Below are 17,159 nucleotides of genomic sequence, written 5' to 3' on the forward strand. Positions count from 1 at the left end.
GAATACAGGGGAACCATCTAGGATATTGAAGACGCCAAGCCGGAGAGGGAGCTCAGGGTCCGGGTCGGCCAGGTGGATTAGCCTGCAAACAGAGCTCCGGACCAGTGACCAAAAATGATAACTCTGAGCTGTTGGAAATCACGTACAATTCGTTAAACCAATGTCATTTATTTTTGTGCCCCAGACATGACATTTGTAGGTTTGCTTTGGCTTCGGTTCTGAAACAAGGCCATGTCACTGTTGCTAAGCAATGTCAAGCCAACCTAATCATAGACTCTGTCGTTAGTCTAATAGTCTACCCGTCACGTTTCCAGTTAATGCAAAACCAACCGTTAATGTATATTGGTGATAATAGTTGACTTTACAGATATGAGTGTGTCTCGTAACATTCTGAAAGTGAAGAGGAAGACCAAATGGATCCAGAGAGAATCCTATTCCTGGTGTTATTGATAAACCCTCCTGTTAAAACCAGGTTAGAGTTTACAACGCCTTTACGGTGCGGAGGCTCTGTGTGGTGCGCCCTGGATTATCCAATCTAAAACGTCCAAATTCGATCACTTTTCTAACGGTGTGTGTGTGTGTGTGTGTGTGTGTGTGTGTGTGTGTGTGTGTGTGTGTGTGTGTGTGTGTGTGTGTGTGTGTGTGTGTGTGTGTGTGTGTGTGTGTGTGTGTGTGTGTGTGTGTTGAACAGCTTCAAATTGTATATCATTTAATAATATATATAATTTCCATACATTTGATGCATTTTAGTTCAGAATTGTATAGACATTTTAAAACATCTTCGATGCCAGATAATTAATCTATTTTTTACTGCGATGCTTTGCATAGTGCTTAGACATACTGGGAGGTTTTGCATATCAATTTTGGTGAACATTTGTTCTATATTGTTGTCCCATACGGTTAATAGAAAACATAGATCACATACTAATTCACCTTTTAATTTTGAATTTAAATGGGAAAATCAATGGAAAACAGTTGTAATGATCTAATTAATTATGGTAAAATTAAAAGCGAGTGCAAAATCAATCTTTGGATGGTGTTGGAGGATGGAATCAAATTGGTTGCACCATCTGTTCCATCGGACGCTCTGCTCGCGACTAAGCAGCTATTTAAAGTCGCGTGCATGGAGCTAATTGAACTGAGCTGGGGGTAAGACCTTTTCGAAATTCAATACTCCAAATAACTCTCTCTTAGCATTCGGCAAAATGTATTGGTTTTTGTGTCTAATTGAAGTGAGGCCTTCAAATGGGACGAGAGTTATTTTGGGGAGGGGGGTGTATTTTGTTCCTGTATGGAGTTTCACCTTGTAGACTAATATAATGTTATCGTGAAGGCTACAGTTGGAAGATAGGGGTCAGAATTTGACAGAGAGAAGAGACGTTCGAGAGGGCGCGGTCAGAAGACTGGGGTTCCTCGAATTCCTCGCTTTATTGTGTCAGCTTTCAATAACGTTTTGACACGCTGCAAGATCTACTTGGGTGACATGTGACAAACATACGGACGTGATAGGAATAGTAAGGTTCATTTTCAACAGTTCAGTATTAGTCAAACTCATTTTAATATTTATATGATAATTTTGAATTATTCAATAATCAAGTTGGTGAAAATAAATCATTCAGAAGAGGAGTTTAAAGTGAAATGACATAATTATTCAGCCTATCATATAGTGGCAATTATGTTTTCTTTTATGACCATACAATAACTGCATTTCATTCAACTTGAAATATGGACGTTTTATGTAAAAAAAAAATATAAATTCTCAACACCAAACCGCCAATAGATTGTGTCAAACAATAGGCCTATAGGTTTCGAAATATATTATTTATTTATTGGATTTTTTTTTAAATTTTACAAACATTATAAGATGTTCAATGCAATATAACAATACACATTTGGCTAGCAGCTCATTGAAATGAAATGATTTATTGTTTTAACTCCCCCATGAGATCCAGAGGATACCTGTTCGACTAATACTCAAGCAGTGATCTCAGGTCCTAACTGAAGACAGTCGACCGTAGGCAGCTGGAAGTGAAAGTCACATCGATTGGGTGACGTTGTCATAACAATACGAAGGTAAACGAGACTAGAGGCAAAGCAGCGGCAACAGAGAACTGGAAAAAACAAACATTATCTTCTTCGAAATAAAGTTCGTTACTACTCACTGTCTCACTACTACTAAACTCTGTTATCGCTGACAATATTACACGTTTTTTCTGGCGGGACCAAATCGTGTATCCTGCGGGCGGAGCTCCTAGTTCTGTACGGTTCTTCTCCTCTCTGCCTTCCCCTCTCCATGGTACTTATAGACTACACACACTATTATCAAACTGAGCAAAAGATAAATTGCTCTCTGTCAATATATTAAAACAATTTTCATGGGTGTGGTCACTGGTGTCCCAAAACATGCCCCCCCCCCCCCCCCCCCCCCCCCTAAAATAACTATCGGCGTCAATCCCGATGTAGGCCTATTTATCGTAAATAATTCCCTTTCTGGCCTACACCATGTCGGTTGGCTATCCTAGCCTACTATAGGTTATGTAAAGTTCAGGGCTTGTAGAAATGAATCATCTACAGGCACTCTTGGACTCGCGTGCTCATAAATAAAATGGTGGTTATGCACATCATGTAAATAAACTAAGTGGACCACAAAATAAGACACGTTGTAAGTCAATGTCTTCTTAAAGCCCACCATCTTAACAGAACTTGCTTTGGTTCTGCTATAAATTGCAGCGACCGGAACATCAATTTATTCAGCCATCGTCTTGTTTAATTTCCCACTGAATCGCTTTTAAATAGGATCTGACCCTGTGTAGGGGCTGAATAGAACGGGCTCTCTCTCTAAAAAAGAGGGGTGATACGAGCCAAGGAACCGAACAGAGGGTCAAACACGCCACACACGCGCCCTGTGCTATTCAAGTGATAGGACAATGAAAATAAACATAGTCAGCATCTTTGTATTCATTTACCATATGCGGTGTTTACAATCATTTTCATACTTGGTCCCCTAATGGGGGGGACGACGACATTAACGCCTAATTTTTTTGCACTTGGAGACCAAATCGCGCAGAGCACAAGGGCAGCGGAAAAGAATTGGGGGGTCTTATAGAAAAAAAAATAAACTTAGCTTTAGGGGAAATGTGCAGTGGAGTGTGAAATTACACCCTATAGTGCTACATATTGTACCAGAAGCTCACTCCAAAAACAGTAGGGCCTATAAGAGAAATTATCCCCTAACCTGACCAGAAGGCAGAGCAATAGATGTAGCCGCCTATGTTCCTCAGAGATGTCCCCCCCACAAAAAAATACAAACCCCCCCCCAAAATATCAAGTGCCACCAGGCACGCAGCTCGCTCATCCAACGTTAGACCTTCGTGAGGGTCTCCCTCCATTACTGGCCTTAAACAACATGTCGATTGAAAACGTTGGAGACATTCACATTTATAGCCTATGGGCCTGTAAAAAACGAATTAATATAACAAAACTCTAACAATAATGTTTGTGTTAATTATACTTTTGCTGTTAATTATTATGAATATTAGGAATATAAATAAGAACAAGAATAATCAATATTGATATTTGTTTTATTAATATTACCTTTCAACTTTTCGCAGGATGATGGTGGCTCTGTAGACCTAGCCCATAGCCTACACTTGAACTATTTCATGTATCTAATTAAATCAACTCAAATAAATGGATATCAAAAATAAATCATAAAATACATCTGAAATAAGACAACCCCCCCCCCCTAAAAAAATAAAAAAGTTGAATGAATTTGTGTCAGAAAAAAAAAGTACATTCTATTTGGTAGGCTACCTGAATAGTTTCAATTTTATTTAAATGATTCATTTGATGATAATAATATGGCCGGTGTTATAACAAGCAGTAGGCTTTTTGACGCATTACAATTCTACATTGGCAGTGAAATTCAATCCATGCGATCACTGACATGTAGACCTATTTATCGAAGCTAATCAATATTCATAATACTGTCATCACTAATCCCATGAACACGGAGCATTCACAGTTTCACTTGCAGCCGGAGTTGTAACTTCTTTTGACACCAGAAGTATACGGTCGGTTTAAACGGTTTAGACAAATGAAACCTGTGAGCGCCATCTACAGAAGGTGTGGAGGAGAGCACTGCGGGTTGTGTTGACACACACGGCCAACCCCGGCACCCCGCTCCCCTGTCCAATCTCACCTCCAGCCTCTATACTACTACTAGCCCCTCGGCCCAGTCGGCGCAGGCTGTACATCCATCACGGGAAGGTGGTCATGATCACCGAATCAATAAAATAACAGAAAAGGTCAATGTATCGACGACCGATTGTCCAGAGCCCTCCACTCCCCTCTTCAAGCTCCTTCTCGTTATACTTCACATAGTAAGTTAAACATATATACATAAGACATGCAGCGTTTGTTTACATGTAAACAACGTGCAAAACAATCGCATTTGAGCTGTAGGCCTACATAGCAAAACATGTCAAATACGTCTAATATACACGCATGAAGCATTAGCGTCATTAATTAGAACAACGATGCATTCCAGCAGCCTACATAACATCATCTCAACAAGAAAAGAAGGATTTACCAAGCCAGCAAATATGCGTTAGGCTATTTGTACAGTTATGCCAACTTGTAAAACGTCTAGCGACAGTATGTTCACCCAAATGTTAGTCTATTCCTGTCTCAGTCCGTTATTCATCTAATAAGATAAACTCTAGATATTGATAAAGTCAAAAATGGCTTTCATTTACCCCTCGTCCCGATCTAATGTCTGGAAACTCTGATCTTAAAACTCCGAGTCAATTCCTTGTTTATTTCCCCTCCCCTTTCGGTGTGTCAGACCCTGAGACCTCCTCGTTTGGGCTCCAGGTTTTTGCGTTGGCGAATCACAAAGTGTTGGAATCTATTGCCTTTGTCTGACAACTCATCCATAAGCAAAGGGGTGCGCGGAGGGGAGGGGGGGCAGGCAGCTTGCTTTTAGAAACGCACACACGGCGAGGGGCTTCATTCTCAACCCAAAGATTCCGGCTAACGCATCCACCCCATTTTAGAGTCCAGGAAAAGGGGAAGGTACCAGGGCACCAGACTCCCCACAGTGTCCATGTTTCTTATGTCATGTCTATGCGTATCTGAGCGTACTACCCACCGCAACCAACCAGCAAATCAAGGCCGGAACTAGGATCTATCTATTTACCACAGGACTGTCAGGAACGGTTTTAGACGTAAAGGTTTGTCCTATTCGTCATGATGTTCTGAGAAAATTAATCTCATCATTCCAGGTTTTGAAAATCCAACTCGAACTGAAAAACATTTCCACGTTGATGAATCAAGCGTCGGTCATGTTCTGCACCTGACCAGCAGTAGCCTCTATTCTCGGCACGGATTGTTACCACGACGGCAACTTTTACAAGAAGTTAACCCCTCTCAGTGACTGAGTGGAGGGAAAAGCGAAATCTTTAATCGAATAAAGTTTTTCCGTTTCTTCACATTTTTATCTGCATTACAAAGGCGAAACGGCGACTTCCATTGATTACCCGTCTTTCCTTTGCTATCCGATGGATATTCACTGCAAAGTAGACCCGTTCTCAGCGATGCACCGTAAGTAGATAATGAGTTTTTCAGATATTGTTGTGTTTGCAACGAAAACTGAGCCTGTAAAAACAGATAATGATTAGAAATAGGCCATTAGCCTTGCGAATATGATCGTTGACAGCTATGCACTCATTTCACTGACAACGCAACATCGTCTGCATTTTGTTACATATCACAACCGACAACAAAAACCACTCCAGCGTTGTCATGTAGCCTGAATTACAGTGGCATTGGGAACAAGCTAATCCAGTGAAGTTCGATGGGAATGTTCATATTTGGAAGACACATTTTAAACTATTTTCTAAACTGAAAATATTATGTTTATAATACGTGCTTAACGGCGCACGTACATCTATTATATTATTTTTGTTTGTATTTTTCTCAATTGTGCATAATAAACTCCTAAAAAGGCCTACGTTTTGTGTAGCGTTACCAAATTAGGACAAAATGGAAGGACAAAACACGTCACATTAGAATTAGTAAACCTGTCACCAGGTTAATACGAGTCATTGACAGGTCCGTGCCAATTTATTAGGCCAATATTCTAATAGGCACCAATTTATTGATTGACCAAATAACACTTAAACAATATACACATTAAAATAAACGTTATCTTAATTTAAAATAATATTGTTACAAATGTACTTGACATGATATTGGAAGGCCTATTGTTATTGTGCAGGTGAAATAATGGATGGAGGTAGATGTTGTTTTGCTCATGCTTGTGAATAATTTATCCCCCTCTTTTTTCTTCATTTACAAAATAATATGTAATATGAGTAATCAAAGCGCTTAATTATTTATAATTACGGAGAAAAGAAAATGAAAGAGCGTGTAACTCTATAGCCAGCCCGAGCCGTGGGCCAGAGTTGAAAAGATATCCGCCTTGTATTAAACGATATAGACGAGAGATGATACGTATTATTACTGCAGAGTTAACATTTTATAAAATAGAATCGCTCTAATTAAAGTATGAAGAATATTCCAGCTATAATATATAGACCATTTATGCTAATGATGAATGTGTTTATAAATTGTTAATTACCAAATTTTGAGGGGGGATTGTAAAATTACAGCATTGCTATTGAACTGGATAGCCTACAGGAAACTCTAGCCTGATATTCAATGGGGCAGCAATATTGGACAACCAACTATTCACGTACAAATAAATATGTTATAGCAGCTAATGGCAGGCTATAATATGATACTATCTGCTAAAAGTTATAGCCTACGTGACCTTGCCACGCACCTCTTCAGAGTAGCCTACAAACAGAGTTGATAAACATTCAACAACAACAAAAAAGACATGAATTGATGACGTCCCTGGGAAAGAATAATATAGTCCTCAACCCACAACCACAAGTCCTTCTTAAAATACACACTTGGATATTGGACCATTAAAATCATATTCAAGACCGGATGCTTAGATATGATTTGTCTAAAATGTTCAAGTTGAACCGTTCTAATGCCATACAATGCGTTATAGCTGAGGTGATAATATAACCTACAGAATCTCCCACACCCCTGTATTTAATGTTATGGTTCTCTGTGCTGTTGTTGTCTCCCATATAGGGCACGGCGGTGTGAACCAGCTGGGCGGGGTGTTTGTCAACGGCAGACCCCTACCTGACGTGGTGAGGACAAGAATCGTAGAACTCGCCCACCAAGGAGTGAGACCCTGTGACATTTCAAGACAACTACGGGTCAGCCACGGCTGTGTCAGCAAAATACTGGGCAGGTAAGGCGGTGGAAAAACTACCAATCATGAGACAGAAAGACGCACTCTTAAAAAAAAATGCACCTGTCCTGCAACTCTCATCCCTACATATTGGCAGATCCCAAATAAAACAGATTCGACCAAAATATAACAAAACATGGCAAAAAAAAAAAGAGTGGAAACACGTCAGTATATTAGACACACATAATGAGGATATAGGAAACAATATCTGACTTAATCCTAGCCATCACGAGGAGCGGTGCTGTGTCTGTACACAGCTAAACTGCTATCCCCGTAATTTAGGCTATATCAGATTACAACTGAATTGTATTGGGTTCGTGTCCGTACGACATTTGAATGTTTTTAAAATATTTTTCAGCTATCAAAAGGATTTTAAAAGGTATTTGTTTTATGCACTTGGAATGTTTGTCTAAATTAGTTAAATAGCAAAACTTGGTAGCATGTCATTTGAAATTAATTGCATGTTTTCTTAATATTTTCTTAGTATTTTTGGCACAGACAATAAAGTTGGACACCATTGTAATGGGTTGTAGCCGGATGGAATAGCTCAAGTATTTGATCATAAGTCTTCGCTGTTATTTTTTGGATCCTACAAAACGATTTTAAGTCACTCCACCACACAGAGTTAGAGTATAGCCTAGGCTATAAAGTATATATTTTAAAGTTAGCCTCAGACGACAATGTGCACATTGTGGAGGTGTTTGCGGGCTGAACGCGCTGTAGACGCAACACAGTATTTTGGGGGCATAAGGTGCATAACATTCGAACATATCCACAAATCTAATGATAATTTAAATCAACTCTAGCCAAGAAAACGAAGAATTGTCCATCCAACAGATAGCCTAGATGTTTCATGATCGATACGTTGTTGATTATTGTTGCAGATACTACGAGACCGGCAGTATAAAGCCAGGAGTTATTGGTGGGTCCAAACCAAAAGTGGCGACTCCAAAGGTTGTGGATAAAATAGCGGACTACAAGCGCCAGAATCCGACCATGTTCGCGTGGGAAATCAGAGACAGACTGTTAGCTGAGGGCGTCTGTGACAACGACACGGTTCCAAGCGTCTCGTCCATTAACAGGTAAACACTATTTCTTTATTAATAATTACATAGCCAATAAGCCTATTCCTTTGAATGAAAACGTAAAATAGTATTATGTCACCGTCAAACATCTGGAAAATAAAAAAAATCATAAAATTGGGAAACATCCTTGCAAATTTCATCAAGAAAATTTACAAATACACAATAATAGCAGCAGTGCTTTCGTCTGTCCATGTTTAGGCCTCAACGCCTGGCCTACATTTGATTTATTCAGGAGACTGCCTTTATTATATACTGTATAATTTACTTCCATTGGCTGTTATACGGGGAGAACATCTTTATGACTATTTAACAGTATTTCTAAAGAATCTTCAAAGTCGTGATGAACTCTCAAGGTATTTTTTTATCAATGTATGTTTTCCATCTATGAACTGCACTGCAGAATAAAAGGAGCCTATAAGCTCAGAGTTTGACAAACTTTTTCTCCCATCGAGGGTGGTCTCGACGGTGCAATTCAATCTTTCAGTCCAAACTCCCCCAGCAATCAGCAGTATATCTCAGGACGAAGTGAATCTGTCTGGATGAAAATCGATCACTAGGGCAAGCCGGTGACCAGATCCCGCGTGGCACCAAAAGCCGAGCCATTGTTCAATAGCAGCACATCTAATGTGGTGTATTGGACGTTTTCTTTACAGTTTAGACCTTATAGCTGGTTTGGTTTGAAGCTTTGTGGAGTCGTGTGGTCTATTTAAAAAGGAGTACCTGTTTTTTTTTTGTTTTTTTTTAAATGAACCTTTATTTAATTAGGCAAGTCAGTTAAGAACAAATTCTTATTTTCAATGACGACCTAGGAACAGTGGGTTACCTTCCTTGTTCAGGGGCACCCGTATCGTACATCGTATATTTTTCTCCGATATGCCTTTGGTAAATGCAGTTGCATTTTGTCTTATTTCACATATCGCTGTTAGAGTTTGTTAAAAAATGGGATTGTTATCTGCCAAAGCATTAGACATATATTAGTGTATTTGTCCAACCAGTCAAACAAAGAGTGGGAAGTGTATTCTCAGTAAAAACACGTGTTATGAATTCAATAATCAAATGACATTTTATGTAAATAGATATTCTGAAAACTTCCTCAAACCAATCTAATTTGGAGAGGATCCTGCCCGCTGGTTAAGATTGAGGTCAGATGGTGTATTTATGGTTGATATGGAGAACTGTATTATAGTACCACCACGTAAAGCCTTCACTTCTGTAAAGTAACAAGGAAACATCATGATCACAAAGAGGACTTTGAGTGCATTGGTGAAACAGACCAAGGGGTGTAAGAGAGATAGCAGAGAGAGAGAGAGAGAGAGAGATAGCATTGTGAGAGAGGGAGGGGGGAGAAAGAGGTAGAGAAATGGACCCCCTACCCGCCAGAGATCCTTGGTGATGAACTTTCGTTAAGAGGCAGTGTTCCATAGAGGCAGCAGCAGCAGCATCACACTTTAATGAGCTGACTGCAGAAAGAGCCTGGACAGACAGCCCCACACAACACATCTTTTTAAATAGAGAAAGAGCAGAAGAAAAATTCATTTCATGCTTCGTGGTTGCTTAAAAAGGCCCATTTAAGCAGTCTCAGACACATGTATGTGATAGATTCAAAATGTACATTCATATCATTAAAAGACCCACCTATAAAGATTTCAATTAGAATCAAATTCAATCTCGCTTAGCTATTTTTGAACTGAATAATCCCCTACGTGTCTTTGTTTATTATGGGGGGTGGGGGGAGTATTACAATGTGAATTAAACTAAATGTGATTCTATTAACCAAAGACGAAACCTACTTTGAATTTATTTTAATTTCATAATGCTGAATATGTCTCTTTGTGAAGTGAAGAACCTTTAAGTGGGTCAATGTTAAATTGAAATTATTTTACACTTTACTCTATACACACACACACACACACACACACACACACACACACACACACACACACACACACACACACACACACACACACACACACACACACACACACACACACACACACACACACACACACACACACACACACACACACACGCATGTTCTCAAACACACATGATTCTAACTCAAGTCGGTCCAATTCAATATTTTGACTGAATTGTTGGATAGTAGTTGTATAAAATATCTGTATAACCCTGCTTCCTTGAGACCAGAAAAGGGCTGTTCTACAGTGGAAGGTTCGATGCTAACCATACATCAGTAGACTATATGTCTAGGATTATGAGTCAATAACAGTTACAAACACCCTACACGTTCCCCAATAAGTGTTTTCTAAAACGGTCTCCAAAACATCGGTTGATGCTCCATCCAGTACACAATAGACCAGGCAGTAACTTCACATTGGCCAGTATAGCACTTCTCTTTAAACACGGTGAATCACATGGAGAATTGGCTACACTAACCAAGCTTAGACAAAGGGAAGGACTGGGACTACTGACCGCTACTCTAAAAGGGTTTTTATGGCCAAACAAAAGTGACCCCAGGACTGTTGACATAAGAGGATCTAGGTTTAAACACTGTTCCCCTGTATGCATTATTAACTGTTACAGAGATCCTGTTGTAGTTGGTGTCTGGCTGGACTGGGTTTGGGCCACCGCGCCACAAGGAAGAAATTACCCCACAACAAGTATCGCCGCTAGCCGCTACTAGACATAAAAAAGGTCTTCAATGGCGTTCAATAATATTGATTCAAAAGTAAAGCAATTTTAATATTTCTTCAGGGGATTTTCAGCAACAGCTAAGTCATTAATTCATTCCTTTAAATTGCTTATTCGATATCAAGAACATGTATTCCAAATAAAGTCTTTTGGATTTATATTGCACACAGAAGTCAGGGGGTCAAATAACTGTTATGGAGTGAAGTGAAAAAAAATGTAAATAAAATATTGATATGTGATCTCTGGGAAGGCTAGTCATTGTATTGTAGCTTTGCCCTCAGGAGAGGTCTGACAGTAGTGTGTTCTTCACTCCTTGAACCTCACAACAATATCAATATCACAGCCATCTTAACAACATAGAGCTGAATATCTTAGTCCTTTGTGTCTACAGTCAACAACATAAATATTAGATTTTGAGGGGTTTCAATTAAAATCCTGAAGGGTCTACCGGTGCATCAGTCTAAGTAACACACTAAAAACAAATACCCATCAAAATCCATCAGTTTAAGCTGGAGATGTCTTTATTTGTTTTGCATGGGCTGAGTCTCAATCCACCACATCCACCCGTGTCGGCCTTCCGCATCTGCGGTTGTTGGTGGCCGTGCGACAGCGGTGTTTGTCAGACCATGAGACATCCCCGCAAAAAATCGGTCTTCTCACAAATAAGTCCGTAGCGTCCGAAATGGTTTAGCCTAAAAAAAAACGAACATAAGCACTTTATGGAAAGACGAGATTCTCACCAACACAATGGTGTTCTCCGTTTTATGACCTCGTGGGACTCGTCTGAAGGTAACTTGCTACTGGTTTAAAAAAATGAATGGAGTTATGGAGATAGCTTTGTGCCAACAAAATAAAAAGGGGTTAAATATGTGTCCACTATTTCCTGAGCTTTCTGATATCTTCTAGATATGGGACAGACACTTCAAAACCTTATTCCTTTGCCATTTATGAATGTGTTGTTCACTGTGTTTCTATGGCCTATAGTAGGAAAGGCCAAATCCAATATTTTATCAAATCATTTAAAAAATACACCGGTCCTAAAATTCTAAACCAAATAGTGAAATGACGTCCCCCTCCACCCCCAGCGGCTAAGACGTTTAGTGAAATTATGTCCCCCTCCACCCCCAACGGCTAAGACGTTTAGGTAACGGCTAAAATAGTGTAGCTCGTGTAAATTGTTCAATTGTTCAGTTTCAGACCAAGCGATTCAATTTGTAACATAATCTAATAAAATAGAGGTCTTAAATAACAATACTATTATGTTAATAAAATACAAAGAAATGTCAAATTCTCAACAACAGATCTGTGTTAGGATTAGGACACCAAGCAAACGTGAACTGGGATACGTGTCATTATTTATCCTCCAAGTCCTCGCTCCACCTTTAACGCTCCGTCCGTGTTCTAAAATAGGTACACACCATGTCATACATGATAAATAGTTTTAAAGTTTACACCTTACAATGACAGCTCTTCCCCACGGTGCCAGTCAGGGTAAAGGAATCTAATGCTGGCGTAAGCTTGTGCAAGGCAATAAGGAAATATTGCTTTCCTGTCACATATAATTTATAGCTTTCTATTTGCATCTGTTTGGGCCTGTGACTAATCCCCAACTTTTTTCTCCCCCCAAAGCCCTCGATCAATAGACCCTCGTCCACACCGGGGTTGGCACTGGGGGGCTGCTGCTGCTGAAGCTACAGAGACCTTAGAGCTGTGGTCAGTCACAAATAGCAACCTAGTCCCTATATAGCGCACTACCCTTGACCATGGCCCGTAGGGATATAGGGCTATGGGTGCCATAGAGCTCGGGTCAAAAGTAGTGCACCATGTAGGGAGTAGGGTGCCATTTGGGACACGGCCCTGGCCAAGCCGAGGGGCAGCAGTCAGAGAGAGAGAGCCCTGCAAACCTTTACCGTGTGGCAGGGAGAGAGGGAAAGAAGGAGGGAAAAGCCAGAGAAGGAGAGAGAAGGAGAGCTGATTAGCTCAGGCCAGGTAGAACCAGTGAAGCCGATCATTGAGGTGAATTGATGTGATTTCATGCTTTGTTTGCAAGATCACCTCTCAGAGCAAAAGTGCAATGAAGACTTTTCTTCTCTAGATCTCACCTTTTAAAGGTACAGTAGGCTTTCTAACATGTAGGCACTGCTGTTTCTACATCTGGACTTTGGATTGGATCCATTATTATGGTGAGATACTACTGACATCTCACTCAGACACATAGCACTATGGGTCCTGGTAATAAATAGTTAATTATATAGAGAATACAGTCCAACATCTGTTCTACAACATCCAATCTGTGATTAGAAGAGGTTTAGGATGCAAAAACAACAAGTTAACCACTGACCATTCTGGCCCTTTATTCACGGCGATGTTCAAAATGATAGCCTCATGATGTATTGTGTGAAAAGTCAGTCAACTGATTCAAGAGCAGGAGGAAGCACTGACGCCATCTTGTCAGTCAACTGATCCAAGAGCAGGAGGAAGCACTGACGCCATCTTGTCAGTCGACTGATCCAAGAGCAGCAGGAAGCACTGACGCCATCTTTGTCAGTCGACTGATCCAAGAGCAGGAGAAAGCACTGACGCCATCTTGTCAGTCTAATGATCCAAGAGCAGGAGGAAGCACTGACGCCATCTTGTCAGTCTAATGATCCAAGAGCAGGAGGAAGCACTGACACCATCTTGTCAGTCGACTGATCCAAGAGCAGGAGGAAGCACTGACGCCATCTTGTCAGTCGACTGATCCAAGAGCAGGAGGAAGCACTGACGCCATCTTGTCAGTCAACTGATCCAAGAGCAGGAGGAGGCACTGACACCATCTCCACAGTCGACTGATCCAAGAGCAGGAGGAAGCACTGACGCCATCTCCTCAGTCAACTGATTCAAGAGCAGGAGGAAGCACTGACGCCATCTCCTCAGTCGACTGATCCAAGAGCAGGAGGAAGCACTGACGCCATCTCCTCAGTCAACTGATCCAAGAGCAGGAGGAAGCACTGACACCATCTTTTCTTTCCTGTGATCACAGGATAATACGAACAAAAGTCCAGCAGCCTTTCCACCCGTCTCCAGATGGAACATCCCTGTCTGCACCGGGCCACACCATGGGTAAGACATACCATAACCCTAACCCTTACACCAGGCCACACCATGGGTAAGACGTATCATAACCCTAACCCTTACACCAGGCCACACCATAGGTAAGACGTACCATAATCCTAACCCTTACACCAGGCCACACCATGGGTAAGACGTATCATAACCCTAAACCTTACACCAGGCCACACCATGGGTAAGATGTACCATAACCCTAACCCTTACACCAGGCCACACCATAGGTAAGACGTACCATAACCCTAACCCTTACACCAGGCCACACCATGGGTAAGACGTATCATAACCCTAACCCTTAAACCAGGCCACACCATGGGTAAGACGTATCCTAACCCTAACCCTTACACCAGGCCACACCATGGGTAAGACGAATCATAACCCTAACCCTTACACCAGGCCACACCATGGGTAAGACGTATCATAACCCTAACCCTTACACCAGGCCACACCATGGGTAAAATGTACCATAACCCTAACCCTTACACCAGGCCACACCATGGGTAAGACGTATCATAACCCTAAACCTTACACCAGGCCACACCATGGGTAAGATGTACCATAACCCTAACCCTTACACCAGGCCACACCATGGGTAAGATGTACCATCACCCTAACCCTTACACCAGGCCACACCATGGGTAAAATGTACCATAACCATAACCCTTACACCAGGCCACACCATGGGTAAGATGTACCATAACCCCAACCCATGTTAATCGCCTCGTCTCCGTTGAAAAATATATATTTTCTACTCAATTTGAACAACCTGGTAAAATAATAATATTATATACTATTTAGTAGATGCTTAATCCAAAGCAATTTACAGTCGGCTACTGTGTGTATACAGTTAGTTATGGGTGGTCCTGGGAATCAAACCCACGATGCAGCAAGTGCCATCCTCTACCAACTAAGCTACACAGGACCACAAAATAATGGTGAAATAATAATGATAAAATGTGTCTTTTCCCTCAGTACCGAGCCAGGCCTCTCCACCTGTAACAAGCCCTTCCAACGACCCTGTGGGGTCCTACTCCATCAACGGCATCCTGGGTATTCCCCGATCAAACGGCGAGAAGAGGAAACGAGATGAAGGTAAGAGAAAAAGCTTTCTTATTCCCGAGAATAGTATTTGTCCCAAAATGTTATGTTGATGTTGTCTGACTCAGAGCACCTTGATGTTGTCTGACTCAGAGCACCTTGATGTTGTCTGACTCAGGACACCTTGATGTTGTCTGACTCAGAGCACCTTGATGTTGTCTGACTCAGAGCACCTTGATGTTGTCTGACTCAGAGCACCTTGATGTTGTCTGACTCAGAGCACCTTGATGTTGTCTGACTCAGAGCACCTTGATGTTGTCTGACTCGGAGCACCTTGATGTTGTCTGACTCGGAGCACCTTGATGTTGTCTGACTCGGAGCACCTTGATGTTGTCTGACTCGGAGCACCTTGATGTTGTCTGACTCAGAGCACCTTGATGTTGTCTGACTCAGAGCACCTTGATGTTGTCTGACTCAGAGCACCTTGATGTTGTCTGACTCAGAGCACCTTGATGTTGTCTGACTCAGAGCACCTTGATGTTGTCTGACTCAGAGCACCTTGATGTTGTCTGACTCAGAGCATCTTGATGAGTTGATGCGTTCTAATACGGATTTACTTCAGATCAGAACGGATCGGAGCATTTCTAGTCAAAAAAGAAAATACTGAATAGCATATCTCCCCGTCTTCATAACATCATACACAACTAGCTAGTGTACAGCATCAGACTCTCTGATGTGTATTGCCAGAGCAAAGCGATACTACAGGAAAACCATAAGGGCTAAATGTACCATGATAATGTGTTCTAGTGTGTCACGAAGAAGAGGAAGAGCTGTTTGATTTGAAGACATGACCTCCACTGTTGTCTTGTGCAATTAATCTTTGTTGAAGTGATTAAGAGGGGCTTAGATAAGTACATGTCAAAATGATGTAGCCAACCACCCAGGTCACTGAAGAAACCACCGTCTACCACCTCCGGTGTAGGAGACACGTTTAACACCAGCAGCACCTCATCCTCCCTGTCTCTCTCTCTCTCTCTCTCCCTCTCTATCTCTCTCTCTCTCTCTCTCTGTCTCTCTCTCTCTCTCTCTCTCTCACTCGTTCTCTCCCTCTATCACTCTCTCTCCCCCCTCCATCCCTTCCCCGTCTCTCTTTCCCTCTCTTTTTTTACTGGCTCAAAGAGTAGGCTAGTGGATATAAGAAGCCTGGGGCCATATAGATTATTGGATCTGTAAGCAACATGCTTTCTAATGTCACTACATAAGCATCTGGTGAGAATAATGGAGCAGGACCATTCATTCACAACCCCACTGTGTTAAGAGAACATGTACACTATGGAAGGAGACTGGTGTCGGGAGGGGAACTGGGAGGGGAATGAGTCACTTATTTCTGCAGTATGTAAGTAACGTAGCTAATGAGCGTACGACGATATGCAGTAGGTTTGCATAGCGTTTTCTTTTGTCCTGTATGACGTTTTGTCGGGAGGAAGCGCGAGCAGCGAGCAGGGTTTGTGGGGGTATTCGGTGGAATAGGATGTTTTATGTGTGTGCTGCGTGGAGGGATGGAGGAATGGAAGGATGGAAGGGAGAGGGTATGACTAATGACGTGTCGAAGGTAGATTTCCTGGCAGAGATATAAAAACCAGCATGACGTGGACAAGGCAAATGACATAATCAACTCTCTTCCGCTGTAAAGAGATGCTGCTAGCAGAGAGAGAGAGAGAGAGGAGCTGTAAAGAGATGCTGCTAGCAGAGAGAGAGAGAGAGAGAGAGAGACAGAGAGAGAGAGAGAGAGAGACAGAGATAGAGAGAGAGAGAGAGAGAGAGAGAGAGAGGAGCTGTAAAGAGATTCTGCTAGCAGAGAGAGAGAGAGAGAGAGAGAGAGAGAGAGAGAGAGAGAGAGAGACAGAGAGAGAGAGAGAGAGAGAGAGAGAGAGAGAGAGAGA

At 41.6% G+C, this 17,159-nt stretch overlaps 1 protein-coding gene across 7 annotated transcripts in view; it reads left to right on the forward strand.

The window, feature by feature from the left end:
• The first annotated feature begins 4,943 nt into the window (after positions 1-4,943).
• pax2b (paired box 2b) overlaps positions 4,944-17,159 on the forward strand; it is a 65,803-nt gene continuing 53,587 nt past the window's right edge. Inside the window, exons 1-6 of one of the 7 annotated variants that reach the window (XM_055936770.1) lie at positions 4,944-5,604; positions 7,159-7,336; positions 7,695-7,715; positions 8,221-8,418; positions 14,093-14,172; positions 15,151-15,270. In XM_055936770.1, the coding sequence (XP_055792745.1) occupies positions 5,562-5,604; positions 7,159-7,336; positions 7,695-7,715; positions 8,221-8,418; positions 14,093-14,172; positions 15,151-15,270 (640 nt within the window). In that variant the 5' untranslated portion in view covers positions 4,944-5,561. The remainder of the gene's footprint in view (positions 5,605-7,158; positions 7,337-7,694; positions 7,716-8,220; positions 8,419-14,092; positions 14,173-15,150; positions 15,271-17,159) is intronic. The other 6 variants (XM_055936779.1, XM_055936797.1, XM_055936787.1 and 3 more) reach the window with 6 other exon arrangements.

The sequence above is a fragment of the Salvelinus fontinalis genome, chromosome 1 (assembly GCF_029448725.1).
Source record: "Salvelinus fontinalis isolate EN_2023a chromosome 1, ASM2944872v1, whole genome shotgun sequence".
NCBI lineage: Eukaryota > Metazoa > Chordata > Actinopteri > Salmoniformes > Salmonidae > Salvelinus > Salvelinus fontinalis.